Source organism: Citrus clementina, unplaced genomic scaffold (genome assembly GCF_000493195.1).
Source record: "Citrus clementina cultivar Clemenules unplaced genomic scaffold, Citrus_clementina_v1.0 scaffold_6, whole genome shotgun sequence".
NCBI lineage: Eukaryota > Viridiplantae > Streptophyta > Magnoliopsida > Sapindales > Rutaceae > Citrus > Citrus x clementina.
Window position 1 is genome coordinate 19,497,780 of NW_006262139.1, and position 13,217 is coordinate 19,510,996.

At 33.4% G+C, this 13,217-nt stretch overlaps 1 protein-coding gene across 5 annotated transcripts; it reads left to right on the top strand.

Annotated features, from left to right (window-relative positions):
* The first annotated feature begins 379 nt into the window (after positions 1-379).
* Positions 380-9,679, top strand: LOC18038646 (D-lactate dehydrogenase [cytochrome], mitochondrial). Of its 5 annotated transcripts, none has more exons than XM_006429926.2 (18): positions 380-680; positions 1,093-1,195; positions 1,527-1,627; positions 2,089-2,137; positions 2,413-2,505; positions 3,445-3,559; positions 3,952-4,012; positions 4,533-4,569; positions 4,642-4,703; positions 5,144-5,240; positions 5,880-5,954; positions 6,029-6,137; positions 6,410-6,519; positions 7,290-7,352; positions 8,269-8,348; positions 8,457-8,587; positions 8,807-8,850; positions 9,171-9,679. In XM_006429926.2, the coding sequence occupies exons 1-18, from the start codon at positions 412-414 to the stop codon at positions 9,288-9,290; spliced, it is 1,719 nt and encodes a 572-aa protein (XP_006429989.1). In that variant the 5' UTR covers positions 380-411; the 3' UTR covers positions 9,291-9,679. The 5 variants fall into 5 exon arrangements, with proteins under 5 accessions (XP_006429989.1, XP_024037415.1, XP_024037416.1 ...); XM_024181647.1 differs by having other exon boundaries at positions 6,029-6,131; XM_024181648.1 differs by lacking the exon at positions 8,807-8,850.
* Positions 9,680-13,217: the final 3,538 nt, after the last annotated feature.

Genomic DNA, 13,217 nt, shown 5'->3' on the forward strand with positions numbered 1-13,217 from the left:
ATTCTTATTTTATCCAGATATTTATAAGCTAAAAAATTCTAGAGATAGAAGTTTTTAAATATAAAGCCCGAGTTGCACGTCCTAAACTTATATAATAAATCTCTTAGTTCAAAATTAAGTGATTTGTAACACTAAAATCTTAATTTTAAATGGAGATTTGACTAGAAAATGTAAATATTTAAGAAAGGATTAATATTATATTTTTAAATTAGTATTCTAAACTTTACAACCTTACTAGACATTATGGAATAATTTAAATTTTCAATAGAATCGACTATTGAAAAAAACTATGCTTTGAATTAAAAATTAAAAAAAATTAGGGATCTGGATGTTATTATCGTTCAAAAAATTTACTTCATATTTCAATGATCCATTTTCATTCACTATCGGTGTTCGCAGAGGAACTCAACAATGGCGTACTATTCCTTTTGGCTCGCTCGTTTACGATCATCATCAAAATCCATCCTCAGCAGTCTCCGCACTTCAAAGTTCAGTACTCAGAACACACGTACAAGAACTCTTATCACATTATCCAGCGACAACAGCTCGAGAAATGGAACCCCGTTTCAGCTGTTTTCAGCCTCTCTTCTTCCTTTAGCACTCGCTGCCTCTGCTGGGTCCCTCGCCATGCAATCCCAGACGCACCCTTCTCTCTGCGACTCCTCAGCTCTTGATTCTCGGTAACTCTTTCCCGTTTTAGTTGATTTTGTGTATGTTTAGTTTAGGCTGGAGGTGCTGTCGCTTTTAGCTCCGAATAAAAATCACTAGCTATCAAATCAGGTATATGTGAATGTGTCAGAATGTCAGTAATGAATATTAGTTGTGAGTAAAAGTGTTTGATAAATAGGCGCAGCATTTTCAGTTGGTCCCACATCATACCCGCCCCACGTATCACCTTTTATGCCCTCTGGCACTAGGCTTACGAGAGGTTATCCAACGTAAGTGGTGGTTGTGGAGACTTGAACGTGGACCTTGAAGTCCGTACTGTTCATCTGTGATTTCAAAATTGAGTAGAAGTATGGCAGTTATTCACAAGCATACAGTATGTACTCGATTTTGATTCTGTGTTTACTTTTTCAATTTTGTGTAAAGGGATGTGAACATTGGTGGTAAAGGAAGTACGGAGTATGTGGTGAAGGGGTCACACAAGGAAATTCCGCAGGAGCTTGTTGATGAACTCAAGGCTATTTGTCAAGTATAGCTTTATACATAACTCAATTTGAATCTTTTGATTTTTTGCTTTTTGATGGAAAGTAAACTTATGGGTCTGGTTATATTAATTGATCAATAAGCTAATTGTAGACCACATGTATGATTATGGGTCTAACGTTCGATGTTATTAGTTTATATTTTATGTTATCATTCATCACACTATCAGTATGACTTTGTCATTTTACTAGCTTAATGTTCTACTTTGGTTTATAATATTACTAGTTGGATGTCCTTTCAATTGTCAATAAGGAGGTTTATTGTGCGTGAATCCAAATTCGCAAAAGTATAAAATTGTTTCATCTGAATTGGAGTAGGATGATATGACAATGGATTATGAAGAGAGGTACATCCATGGAAAACCACAAAACAGCTTTCACAAAGCAGTAAATATCCCCGATATCATTGTGTTCCCCAGGTGCAATTTCTTCTCAATCATCTCCTTGTGTACTGAATTTTTTTTTCCAGCTCTTGATATCACATTTGTATTACTTTTCTTTTTTAAGTTTATATTTTGAAGAAGAATACAGACTCCATCAGACTTTATTGACCATTCATAAAAGATTAGGTTACCTGTGTCTATTATAATAATTATTCCATTTTGTGGCAAGAACTGATTGCCCTGTTTCTTGAAACTATCCAGGATTGAGTTGTGAATTTTCTTTTTACTTTTTGGAGATTTAAATCTCCTTTGTTCAACTTTTGAATTTAAATAGGTAACAGTATGCTTCTGGATACTTGCATGTGAACACAACATGCATAGAAGAAAACCAAAACATTTTATTTTAAGAGAGATCTCCAAATGTTGCTAGCAGTCTATTTCTGCATTTCTGTTATTGTTCTCTGAAAAAATTTTCAACTTATACCTTCTACATGCAGGTCTGAAGATGAAGTTTCCAAGATTGTCAAGTGTTGTGATAAACATAAGGTTTGAGTTCTTCTTTTTCTGCAAATTAGTGAAAAATGCACTCTCTTTCTTATATGAAGTCTACAGGTTTTCTGCAAAAATAGTGCTTATCATAAACATTTTAGGTTTAATGCTTGTGGGTCACAAGATTCACTATCTAAATCTAAAGATTTGATTGTCAATTTTCAATTTGGTTTATCTACTTTTGCTTTAGTTGATCATGGAATGATGAAAAATGAAAAATATTGCCTTCATGTAGCAAGTATTTATTTGGTTTGCTTTTACATTGTGATCAGGTCCCTATAATACCATATGGTGGGGCTACGTCAATCGAGGGTCACACCTTATCTCCTAATGGAGGTGTTTGCATTGACATGTCTTTGATGAAAGTATGTATCAATATCCTTTTTGTATACATAGTTACATTACATAAACTCTGATTCATCTAATTGAGACATTCTAGATACAAATTGCTCAAGAATACCTCAAGTTGTGTCTCTTCCTGTAATTTTATAAAGTTACCCACATGCTAAATGGAATTGATCAATGTTCTTTGTATCTGCCTTTTTAACAGCAATCATACGGGTCACCTGCCATCCCTTATGAAATTTTGTTGGGGTGGAAAAATTCACAATTTTGGTGAATACAACTTACGTTGTGTGTAAGTTAGACAGTGCACCTGATTTTGGGCTTCTTTTGATTGAACGTACATTATGCAATTAAATATCTTGGGCCTAAGCTCTTAAAATTCAGGAATTTGGTTGTCTTTTATGGTTGCATTTGTTTCTCTAAAAGACTATCCTTCTTTTTCTTGTACTTGCTCTGCTTGTGGGGCTCAAACAGTATAAGCTGTCCAGAGAAATAACTAATATCTACCATCCGGGGAGATATATATATATTTTCTAATCTAGGATTTTAAAGTGCGGGAAAGTCCGGGATATGTATGTATGTATTTTTAAGTCAAAATAGCTTCTTTAAATTTTACTAATGTCTACCATCCAGAGAATTTTAACAAAATAGCTTCCTTTAATTTACTCATCTAATTCCTCCTTTAGTATCATCTAGTAATTTACTTATGGCTTCTTGATTAATTGATATATGGAACATTTCTGTACTTTATATTTCAATTTTGCCCAAATGTTTGCTATTTATACATAGCAAAATTTTTGTGTTATCTATCAACTCTAATCTCTAAGCCTCTTGTGTATACAATTATTGTGGTTGTGGAATTGTTCATTTCTAATCTTATAAAAATGTGTCAAATTTAAACATGTATTCTGGAAATTCTTTCAGCTGCTTATTTAATGTGGATTCTTCTCACATTGTAGAGTGTTAAAGCATTACATATTGAGGACATGGATGTGGTTGTTGAGCCTGGGATTGGATGGATGGAGCTTAATGAATACTTGGAGCCATATGGGTTATTCTTCCCTCTTGATCCTGGTCTGATTCCTAACCCTTGTAATTTTTGTCTGTAATTTTATTAAGGAAGATGTATTTGGAGACTTTGGATTTCATTACAGTTTTAACTCTTTCATTCTTTCCATCCTCCCACAACCCAAAGGGAGAAAAAAAGAAAAAAGAGTTAAAACATTTTAAGCCGTACAAAGGTAATGTGCCTCATAATGGTGTCATGCTTTTCCACATTTTCACTTGAATCTCTATTTTTCCCTGGGAAATCTTTCGAATTACTATTACCACTGCTTAGCTTTCAATTCGCCTCTGACCATCAAATCAAAATCAAATTATTTCGTGGATTGGATTTCACTTGACTGTCTACGGCTTCATTGTGAACTTACTGCCTTGTTCTGATTCTGTCACATCTTGTCTTGCAGGGCCTGGTGCAACCATTGGGGGTATGTGTGCTACCCGCTGCTCTGGTTCCTTGGCTGTGAGGTAGTTTCTCAGCCTATTTAGCTCTAGTAACTTATTTGTTGCTGAAAATATCCACATGTGAGATTGCTGCTGTTCGGTTATGAAGAGAAAGACTTAGTATGACCTTAAAGTATTCATGGGTGGGGGTGTAATATATTCCTTCTCAACTTGTGTGATGGACACTAGAGTTATTTATACCCAGTACACCTGCTTTTCTTGGTATATAACCTTTTACTCCTGAGATAGTTTTGCTATTTTGTCCCAGTAATTCCTTTTATCAGTTTTTTTAGTGTTTAGATATTATAAAATCTTGCAATTTCTTAAGTTTATCTTTAGCTTTGTACTTGGCAGCCGAACTTTCAGTTATTCTCCTATATTACTTTTTGTTTCTAATCTAAATAATGCATTTTGCTGAACTGAATTCGTTTATTCACTATTTACCAATTTATTTGTCTAAATGAATAACTCATTACTAGTTGTTGAAACTATTTTCACGGTCTGATTTGTTGTTGGAGTTTATGATTTCACTCTTAGCATGTAGGTATGGAACTATGCGCGACAATGTCATTAATCTGAAGGTTTGTTAATTTCCTTTTTGTTATACAATTTCATTAAATTGGGATATATTTCTCATCCTGTCAACATCTCAGGTAGTTCTTGCCAATGGCGATGTTGTTAAGACAGCTTCTCGTGCTCGAAAAAGTGCTGCAGGGTTTGTTCTCTTGTCTATTTAAATTGTCCCATTGGTTTTCTACTTCCATCCTGAAAAACCAATATACATGTGATACAGAAATAACACTTGGTGTTACAATGGTGTTTGAGTTTTTCTATGCATTTATTTAAACTTGATCTTATCCCTTGGTTTGCTGTCACCAGATGCCTTTTACTACTGTTATGACCTGGACTCACATTTATTTTGTGAATCCTTATATATCTTTCTTAACTAGGTCCAAGTAATGTTAATATAGGTGTGTTTGTGTCTGAGAGAGAGAGTTCTGGTCCAACATCAATATATAAACCTAAAGCTTTTGTAACGTTTTGTGTGCATGCATGAAAGATGTTCTCATTCGGTTCAAAAGTGCTTTTGATCTTTCATATATAAAAGATAAGAAGTTTTCAATCCATGAGGCTTATGAGGCTTCTGTATGTTAGGTATGATTTGACCCGACTGATAATTGGAAGTGAGGGAACCCTTGGCATAATAACAGAAGTCACTCTAAGGCTTCAGAAAATTCCACAGCATTCAGTGGTATCTTCACCTTTCTTTCTTGAAAAGCAATTATGTTTTACTTGATTTCAAATTTCTGTCTAAAATTTTAGTTTCCTTGTTGCTAATGGATGTAAGTTTATTATATATGTTTATATTTGTGAATGTTTGTGTTTTGTGTTGTATAAGATACTATAGAAGTTCTTTGAGATCCTGATATTTACGGAACTTTTGTTTTACAAGAAACTGATTGATATTTGCAGTAGCTGTCCTTCTTTACTTTTGTTCTAATGAAAGTATGTATTAAAATTCACATCTTGTTCTTTACATTTAATTTTCTATACAGAAGTTGAAAAATGAAGGCCTTTTATTTTGTTATGCTTTGGAAATAGTTCCTTTTCCTCCCTGCAATATTCCTTCACAATAACCTATAGGGTTAAAGTTAACCAGTGGGAGTATAGGAAAATTGGAATGGGCTACTTTATGTTTGGGAAAAATAAATCCTTGAGGATGGGAAGCATTTGTACTCCTTCGATGGCAGATGAGGATGATTTGCATTTAGTCAATGTCAAAATTTCTCCTCTTATCCATCTTTGAACTGTGTATGGGGTTGGAATCCACCTGTTCTCCTTATTATTGTGTATAGAAGAATTTTCTTAATTGAGTTTGATAATGTTGTAGGTGGCAACATGTAACTTCCCAACTATTAAGGATGCAGCAGATGTAGCTATTGCTACTATGCTGTCTGGCATACAGGTGTGGCTTAATCTGCAAACTTAGTTCACATATCCAATTCCTTCAAAGTTCATAGATTTTATAATACTTAATAGGTGTCAAGGGTGGAGCTCCTGGATGAAGTTCAAGTGAGGGCTGTCAATATTGCTAATGGGAAGAACTTGCCTGAACTTCCAACTTTGATGTTTGAATTTATAGGCACTCGTGAGATGATATCACTTTTCGCTTTTAACACATTTCTTTAATTAATGGCCATTTATTTGAACTTTTTCTTCAGTATTTTAAGAATGTACTGTACCTCATATATGTACAGATTTCAAACTGGCAAGACAAAGCATGAGCAATCTCTCATTTTATGCTTTTTTTCCGCTCATTATCTATATCGTCAGTAGCTTCCAGCAAAAGGCGTATTTCAAAAGTTGTCTTCATTTTACCAGTGCTAACTTTTCTAATAAATTCTGTTTACACCTTCTTAGAGGCATATTCACATGAGCAGACACTAATTGTTCAGAAGATTGTGTCTGAGCACAATGGTACTGATTTTATTTTTGCGGAAGATCCTGAAGCTAAAAAGGAACTCTGGAAGGTAGTGAATCTGATTTCTTCAAAATTGTCTTCGTTCTGCTTGAATTTTGTTTGAAATCCGGGATCTTAGCTCTTACATTTATGTTTTCTGAATGTGTTTGAGCTTTTTTCTCCTTTTTAGGGGCTTGCCTTCTCCTTCATTTAAAATCTATCATAGTATAATATTTTAATTTCAAATTAATATTCTCAAACTGTTCATCAGCTTTCTAATATACATAAATGATCATTTTGTTAATACGCTAAAACTGTATGAGTCGATGTATATTATTTGTATGTAAAAGTTTTAACTGTAGATTGATTTTTGGATTTTATTAAAAAAGTTCATTTACTTATAAGTATTTTCCAAGGGATTAATTTATTCATTTTCATACATCTATAATTTCAATTTTTTATTTGGCTTATTATAACCTCTCCTGGAGCTTTATTTATTCATTCAGAATAGAAAATTCAATTTTATTGGTTGAAAGAGACCTAGATTTATGGATTCTTAACATTTCTACTGAGTGCATAAACATGTCCTTACATGGGCATCCATAGAACATACATGTATACATGGTAAATAGCTATCGAGTTGAATGGCCTTAGCTGACGCATTAATCCATATGAGATGTCAGATCATTATTCAAATTCTCGAACCCGTCTTGTAATCTTGATCTATCTAATCAGTTTGCTGCTCATGCCGTGCATGTTGGGTCTTGTTTTGTTGGCATAAATTGGTCTGCATTGGTTTTCTGAGTTGTATTTCTCTTTGCATTGTGTGATCTTTGGCAGATGAGAAAGGAGGCACTCTGGGCTTGCTTTGCAATGGAGCCGAGTTTTGAAGCAATGATTTCTGTGAGTATGATGTTAACAAACTTATAAATGATAATTTCAAAATATGCTGACAGTCGCACTTTTTATTCTAAACCATATCTATTTTAACAATCTCTGGACTTGCTACTCAAGTGTGTCGAAGCTGAATTAGGACAAACTTTACTAGATCAATTTTGTTACCTGTTTTTGCAGATTTGTTGCTAGGGATAATAGCATCCGAAACCCCAAAATGCTGACAAAATGACAAGGACATAGTTTGCAATTAATTTTTCACATGGGTCCTAGTGAGTGCTATCAGATTATGTTAAGAATACATCAGTGAAATCAATAATTTGACTGTTATACTCTTAGGTCGTTATTTAATTTCAAATACTATGGTAGCATCAACTCTAAGGTTGCCCAGGTTTGAGAGGACCTTACTACATCATTAAAATCAATAATTTGACTGTTATACTCCTGAAATAAGCTTGTCTATTTTCCAATTTTTAGGGATATAACAGTTGAATCCTTGATTTTATTGACCGCCCCCCCCCCCCAACCAACAAAACACAGTTTGATTTTTGATTCTTCGATAGTCTGACGAGAGAAAAATAACAAGAAATTTTTTGAGAAATGAAGCATATTTAGCATTTTCTTTTAAATCCTTCCACTCTTCTGGGAGTTATACAGATTATTAATCTCTGTTGTTTGGTCTTACACATAAATTTCATAAATTTCTTTCTTTTCCTTGATGTTTCTGGAAAATTGCAAAAGTCATCTTGATAATTTCCAACACATACAATCTTAAATTGGTGGTTAGTTAATTTATAAGTATTAGTTCCTGTGTTCTTTAGTTAGTTAATTTATAAGTATTAGTTCCTTTGTTCTTTAGTTACACTTTATTTTCTCTTCCTTATTTTGCTTGAGAGCCCTCTTTGCCAATCTTTCTTTTGTCCAGGATGTATGTGTTCCTCTTTCTTGCCTGGCAGAGTTGATATCAAGGTCAAAGAAAGAGCTTGATGCATCACCACTGATTTGGTAATTTCAGAATGATTGTTTGCAGGTTAAAACATTTTATGTTTCTTTGTCAGCACGGGCAAGTGAACTGATGCTTGTATTTCTTATGCCCTATTTCATACTACGCAGCACTGTAATTGCTCATGCCGGTGATGGTAACTTTCACACGGTGATACTATTTGATCCGAGCAAAGAAGAGGACCGCCAGGAAGCAGAACGGTTAAATCGATTCATGGTCCATACTGCCTTGTCGATGGAAGGTACATATGATATTTGACTTTTTTTATTAATTGAGACTACAGGTTGTGGTGTTCAATATCTCCTCATAACATGCAGCTGTTTAGTTAGCGGAAAAGGCATTTAGTTTAAGTATAATCTGTTGCGTGTCAATGGAAAAGATATAGGTACTCGTACAAATGTTACAATGCTGAACCAATTGCGGCGCTAAAACTGGTTTCTCTGATTTCACTGTTGAGCAGGAACATGTACTGGTGAGCATGGTATTGGGACAGGGAAAATGAAGGTATTTTCAATCTTTCCTGCTAGAATTGTGCCGCGTATCATGCGAGTTACTCGGATGTGACTTTAATAGTTAAATAGATTAAAAAGTCAATTCCATGACCAGAGTTGGTGGTGCCTACCACTGGTTTATATCATCAATATTAGCTGTAGATGCATTGACTTTATAATGACAACTAATTTAATTTCACTTCGGGTGTTGATCAAAAGTTTTATTCTCACGATTTACAGTCTGAGAATATCAAAATCTAAAATGTGTTGTGCACAGTTGGTGATCATCTCAACATGCTGTTAAAAATGATGGGTTTTTCTTGATGTTTCCAGTATCTAGAAAAGGAGCTAGGCACTGGAGCATTGGAGACGATGAAAAGAATCAAAGTAGCACTAGACCCCAACAACATCATGAATCCGGGAAAGCTAATTCCACCACATATTTGTTTCTAAATATTGTTGCGTAGATTGGTCTCAAAGGGTTAAAGCTGCTACACGTGCTCTTTTGTGAAAGGATTTGCAATTCATTGGAGGATCCTTAGCCTGTCTGTGGCATTTAGAGTTATTAATGCTGCTTACGCTCGCAAGATTTACTTTGATTGCAAAAGAGAAAAAATGGGGCAAGGTAAGTGGCTATCTTATCATTGATTAGAAACAAAGATTCCCCATTTTGTTTAAAATGGTTGCTTGAAATTTGCCCTCTCAGTATTCTAATTGATTGTAATCTATCAATCTATTTTCTGTTCCCTCTATTCTGCATTCCAAATAAACTCTAAATTAGAATGGAAAAAATCATGTGTTGATAAAGAGAAACATGAGGAATAAATCAAATTTACTTTCAATATTGATCTTGTTCAGCTTCCTTTTCATTTCCTTTCTTTTTCGGTGCAATAATATGGCTTTGGTGATTGTAAATGAGAGTTTATTTAAACGGCCTAACAAAGCTAAGCATAAAATCAAATGGGCTATTGTGCATTCACTTCAGCTTTGAAATGCCAATCCTAGCTGATGTTTTTGGTTGGTTTGGTTGTTAATGTTGGCATTGGGAATTCTTCTTTTGGTCCTTCTACGAGTGCCTTTAACATCTTGTAACATCATAGATTAGAATACATTGCATAAGTGCATACTTTAAGGCCTTGTAACAGTATCTTCAACAAATTCATCACTACAGTCTAGAGCGTAGCTCATGCCTTTTGTCAGAAACTGAGAAGGCACTAAACCTAAAGGCTACTGCCTAGTGAGGCATGAAATGATGGATGAAATGAAAAGGCACCCCACGTTTGAGCACCCAGATTTAAAAGTGATAAATTTTGATTGAGGATGCAAACAAAGCAAGAGTTGGGACAAATTTCAAGTCTCTGTTGAGTATATGTAAGAGCTTTAAAAAGTATTTTGTTTGCTTGTATGAGATCTTAAAGGTTTCAAGATTGTTCTATTACTAGGAATCAATTTTTGACTCCTAAATCTTGTTTGGAAGTAATAAATTCCATTTTGTGAAATTGTGGAATTGAGCATCAATTAAAAAAGCCTAGGAATTAGGGTTTAGTGTTGGGCCCATTTCTTCGCTCTAGTGATCTTACCATTTCCTAAGAGGCATGGCAGGCAAAACTTGAAAATGGACACTTTCAAATGGGGTTTCAATGCATTAGATATCAAATCATTTGTGGACGGTAGAAAGATACATTTTAGTTGACTATTTTTTTCATTTCTGCAACTAGTTAGTGAGGCCTCTCTCATCTTCAATACAAAGTTCATTAAGTTTGGTCCTTAAAAAAATTTGATCACTACAACATTACTGATGCAGCGTGATTTTACAAAATAATGCTCTGTAATAAAATTGATGCAGTGAAAGGATAAATTGATGCAACAAAAGAATAAAAGATGTAGGGTGATAGATAGATAGATAGTGATATTTTCAATATTCTATTGATTCTTGAGAATACATAAATAAATAAATAAAAAGTTAAATCCACGTTGATTTAAAGAATGCCCGCGAATTTAGAGTGTTAAAATTTGTTGATTTCGTAAAATATCGAGAAATAATAAGAGGAGTAGAATTCAAAGTAAAAGTTTATTCTAAAAAATAATCAATAACGAATAATCAAGGAGGTCTTGTAAAAAAATATTTATTTATACTAACCATTTTAAGATGACTCATTTGACTAGAGAACTTATTTTAATAAATAATGACTAAACAACAAAATTCTAAATAAATAATTAAATTAAATTAGAATACAAATTAATTAAAATATTCTTAAATATTATAACTTTCAATTTGATTAGGATTTTTTTTTTTTTTCAATTTCTTCGGATGAATCACTCATGCCATCATTATTAGCAAAGCAAATTCCCAAAACCTGGTGGGCACTGAACAGTCCAAACTCTAAAGTTTCTGCAGATTAAGACAAAATAAATTATGACTGAGGATGATAACAAATTAACAAAATGTAAGGACAAATTCCAAGTCTCTGTCGGTTAAATACATGTGGTGGGAGTTTTAATGCATATGCAAAAAAACTTAAAAGGTTTCATCAAGATTGTTGTATTACTAGGATTCGATTTTTATGCCTAAATCTTATCTGAAAGTGATAGATTCCATTTGTGAAATTAATGGATTGATGATGAATTGCATTGCAAATGCATGCATTGATTTTGGCATTCAATTACAATGTTGAATTTTCAATGCAATTACGCGTGATTGTAATATGAAATAAAATCAGTGTCACTTCGTATCTCGATTGCGGACACAACTTTGTAGCCATTCCCTTTGTCTGTGATCAACAATGAAAAATTTTTAACTATGGTAATTATAATCTCAAAAGATAAACTCAAAATCAATGTGTAAGTGTGGAGTTGAAATTTTACCAATTACGGCCTAACCAAATACCGAAGATTGAGCTCTTATTTTCAACTATTTTTCTAAAATTGTAAATGTGGAGAATCATGGCCATAGCTGTGGACCAAAACTTTTTAAGAATCAGACATTATTTTGTTGGTTGTCCTCCAATTAATTGAAAAAAGTTTTGGCAACCTCCCAAAGAACAATTTTCTTTCGGGAGAATCGATTATCGGTTGCCCACGTTTCATAAATTTGGTGCATTGTTTGACCAATTTCTTAATGATTTGCAATTCTGTTACTACTTTAAGTACTCCATTATAAGTGTTTGATTAATTTCAAAGAGAAGAAAGCAACATCTTTTTATTAGATTCTCATTCTGTCGTTCACATGCCCATTTAATTACTTTTGATGTTGCCTTCAAGAAAATAAAAAAGTTACTTTTATTGAATTATGGCTCATAGCTAGGTGCAGGATATATATATTTATATATATTAACTTTTTAATATTGGATTCTAAATGTGGGTTATTCGTGTCATTATTGTATATGTTAAGAAACACAATTTGATGTAGAGTAATATAATTTTAAGGGAAAAAGATTCCAAGATCTCCAAGATTTATTAAAATATATATAAGAGACAAACTGCTCATTATATCAAATTTGCTAGCTTCTTGTCCATTATTATTTTTTAAAAAAGATTTTTAAAAGTTTCTTTTAGACATACTGGGCGCAATTCACTTTCAAATTAGCCCCACATTTAGATGAGGGGCAACGTGTGGGAGTGTCTTGAAAAAAATATATTGGCAAATAGAACTTAAACTATGTTTCAAAGGTTGATCATCTCCTCATTGTTTACTAACCTCGCCGGCTGGCTTGTTAGTCTTTAAATTCCTTAACTTTACGACACATTTTCCTTGTATTTGATATTATTTCATTTGAAGATATTTTTAGATGCTTACAAATGATTTTTTAATTGACAAGATTGACTCTTAGTTTCCTATCATATTTCTTATTTTCGTCCTTATTTTTTTCCCGAATTACCATCAATACTCTAATTTTATAATTTTATCGATTGGCTGTTTAAGAATAAACCTAACTTTGATTAACCTACGAATCTTCTTACATTTTCACAACCACTTCTCATAATATTAGATTGACAGGGAGATTATGATAGTAAAAGAGCCTAAAATAGGTCTCTTCATTATTTCTTTAACATGGGGAATATAGTAGGCAATCAAAAATAAATTAAGACCAACAAGCTTGTAGATTAGCTGGCACATGGCTGTTCTAAGTTAACCAAAGTTTTCGGTTCGAACCTTGGAAATGCAGCTGCGTTAAATACTTATTGGGAGAACTTTGTCACCCTAATGGTCCTACCCGGCTTGAATCTGGATTAGTCGAGGCCCAATGTAATTTTCGGATACCAAATGGTTTAATACACACAAAAAAAATTAAGGACATAAATGACAAAAGTGAAAAACAATAGAGACCTAATTATCATCTTTTTCCATTAGTAATTGGTCTACAGTAGAGAAAAAGTCCA

Excerpts from the sequence above, each read along its gene's own strand:
- LOC18038646 (XM_006429926.2), top strand. The coding sequence starts at position 412 with ATGGCGTACTATTCCTTTTGGCTCGCTCGTTTACGATCATCATCAAAA. Across the intron at positions 4,704-5,143 it reads GCTCGAAAAAGTGCTGCAGG|GTATGATTTGACCCGACTGA; the intron begins GTTTGTTCTCTT and ends TCTGTATGTTAG. Across the intron at positions 8,851-9,170 it reads TTGGGACAGGGAAAATGAAG|TATCTAGAAAAGGAGCTAGG; the intron begins GTATTTTCAATC and ends TGATGTTTCCAG.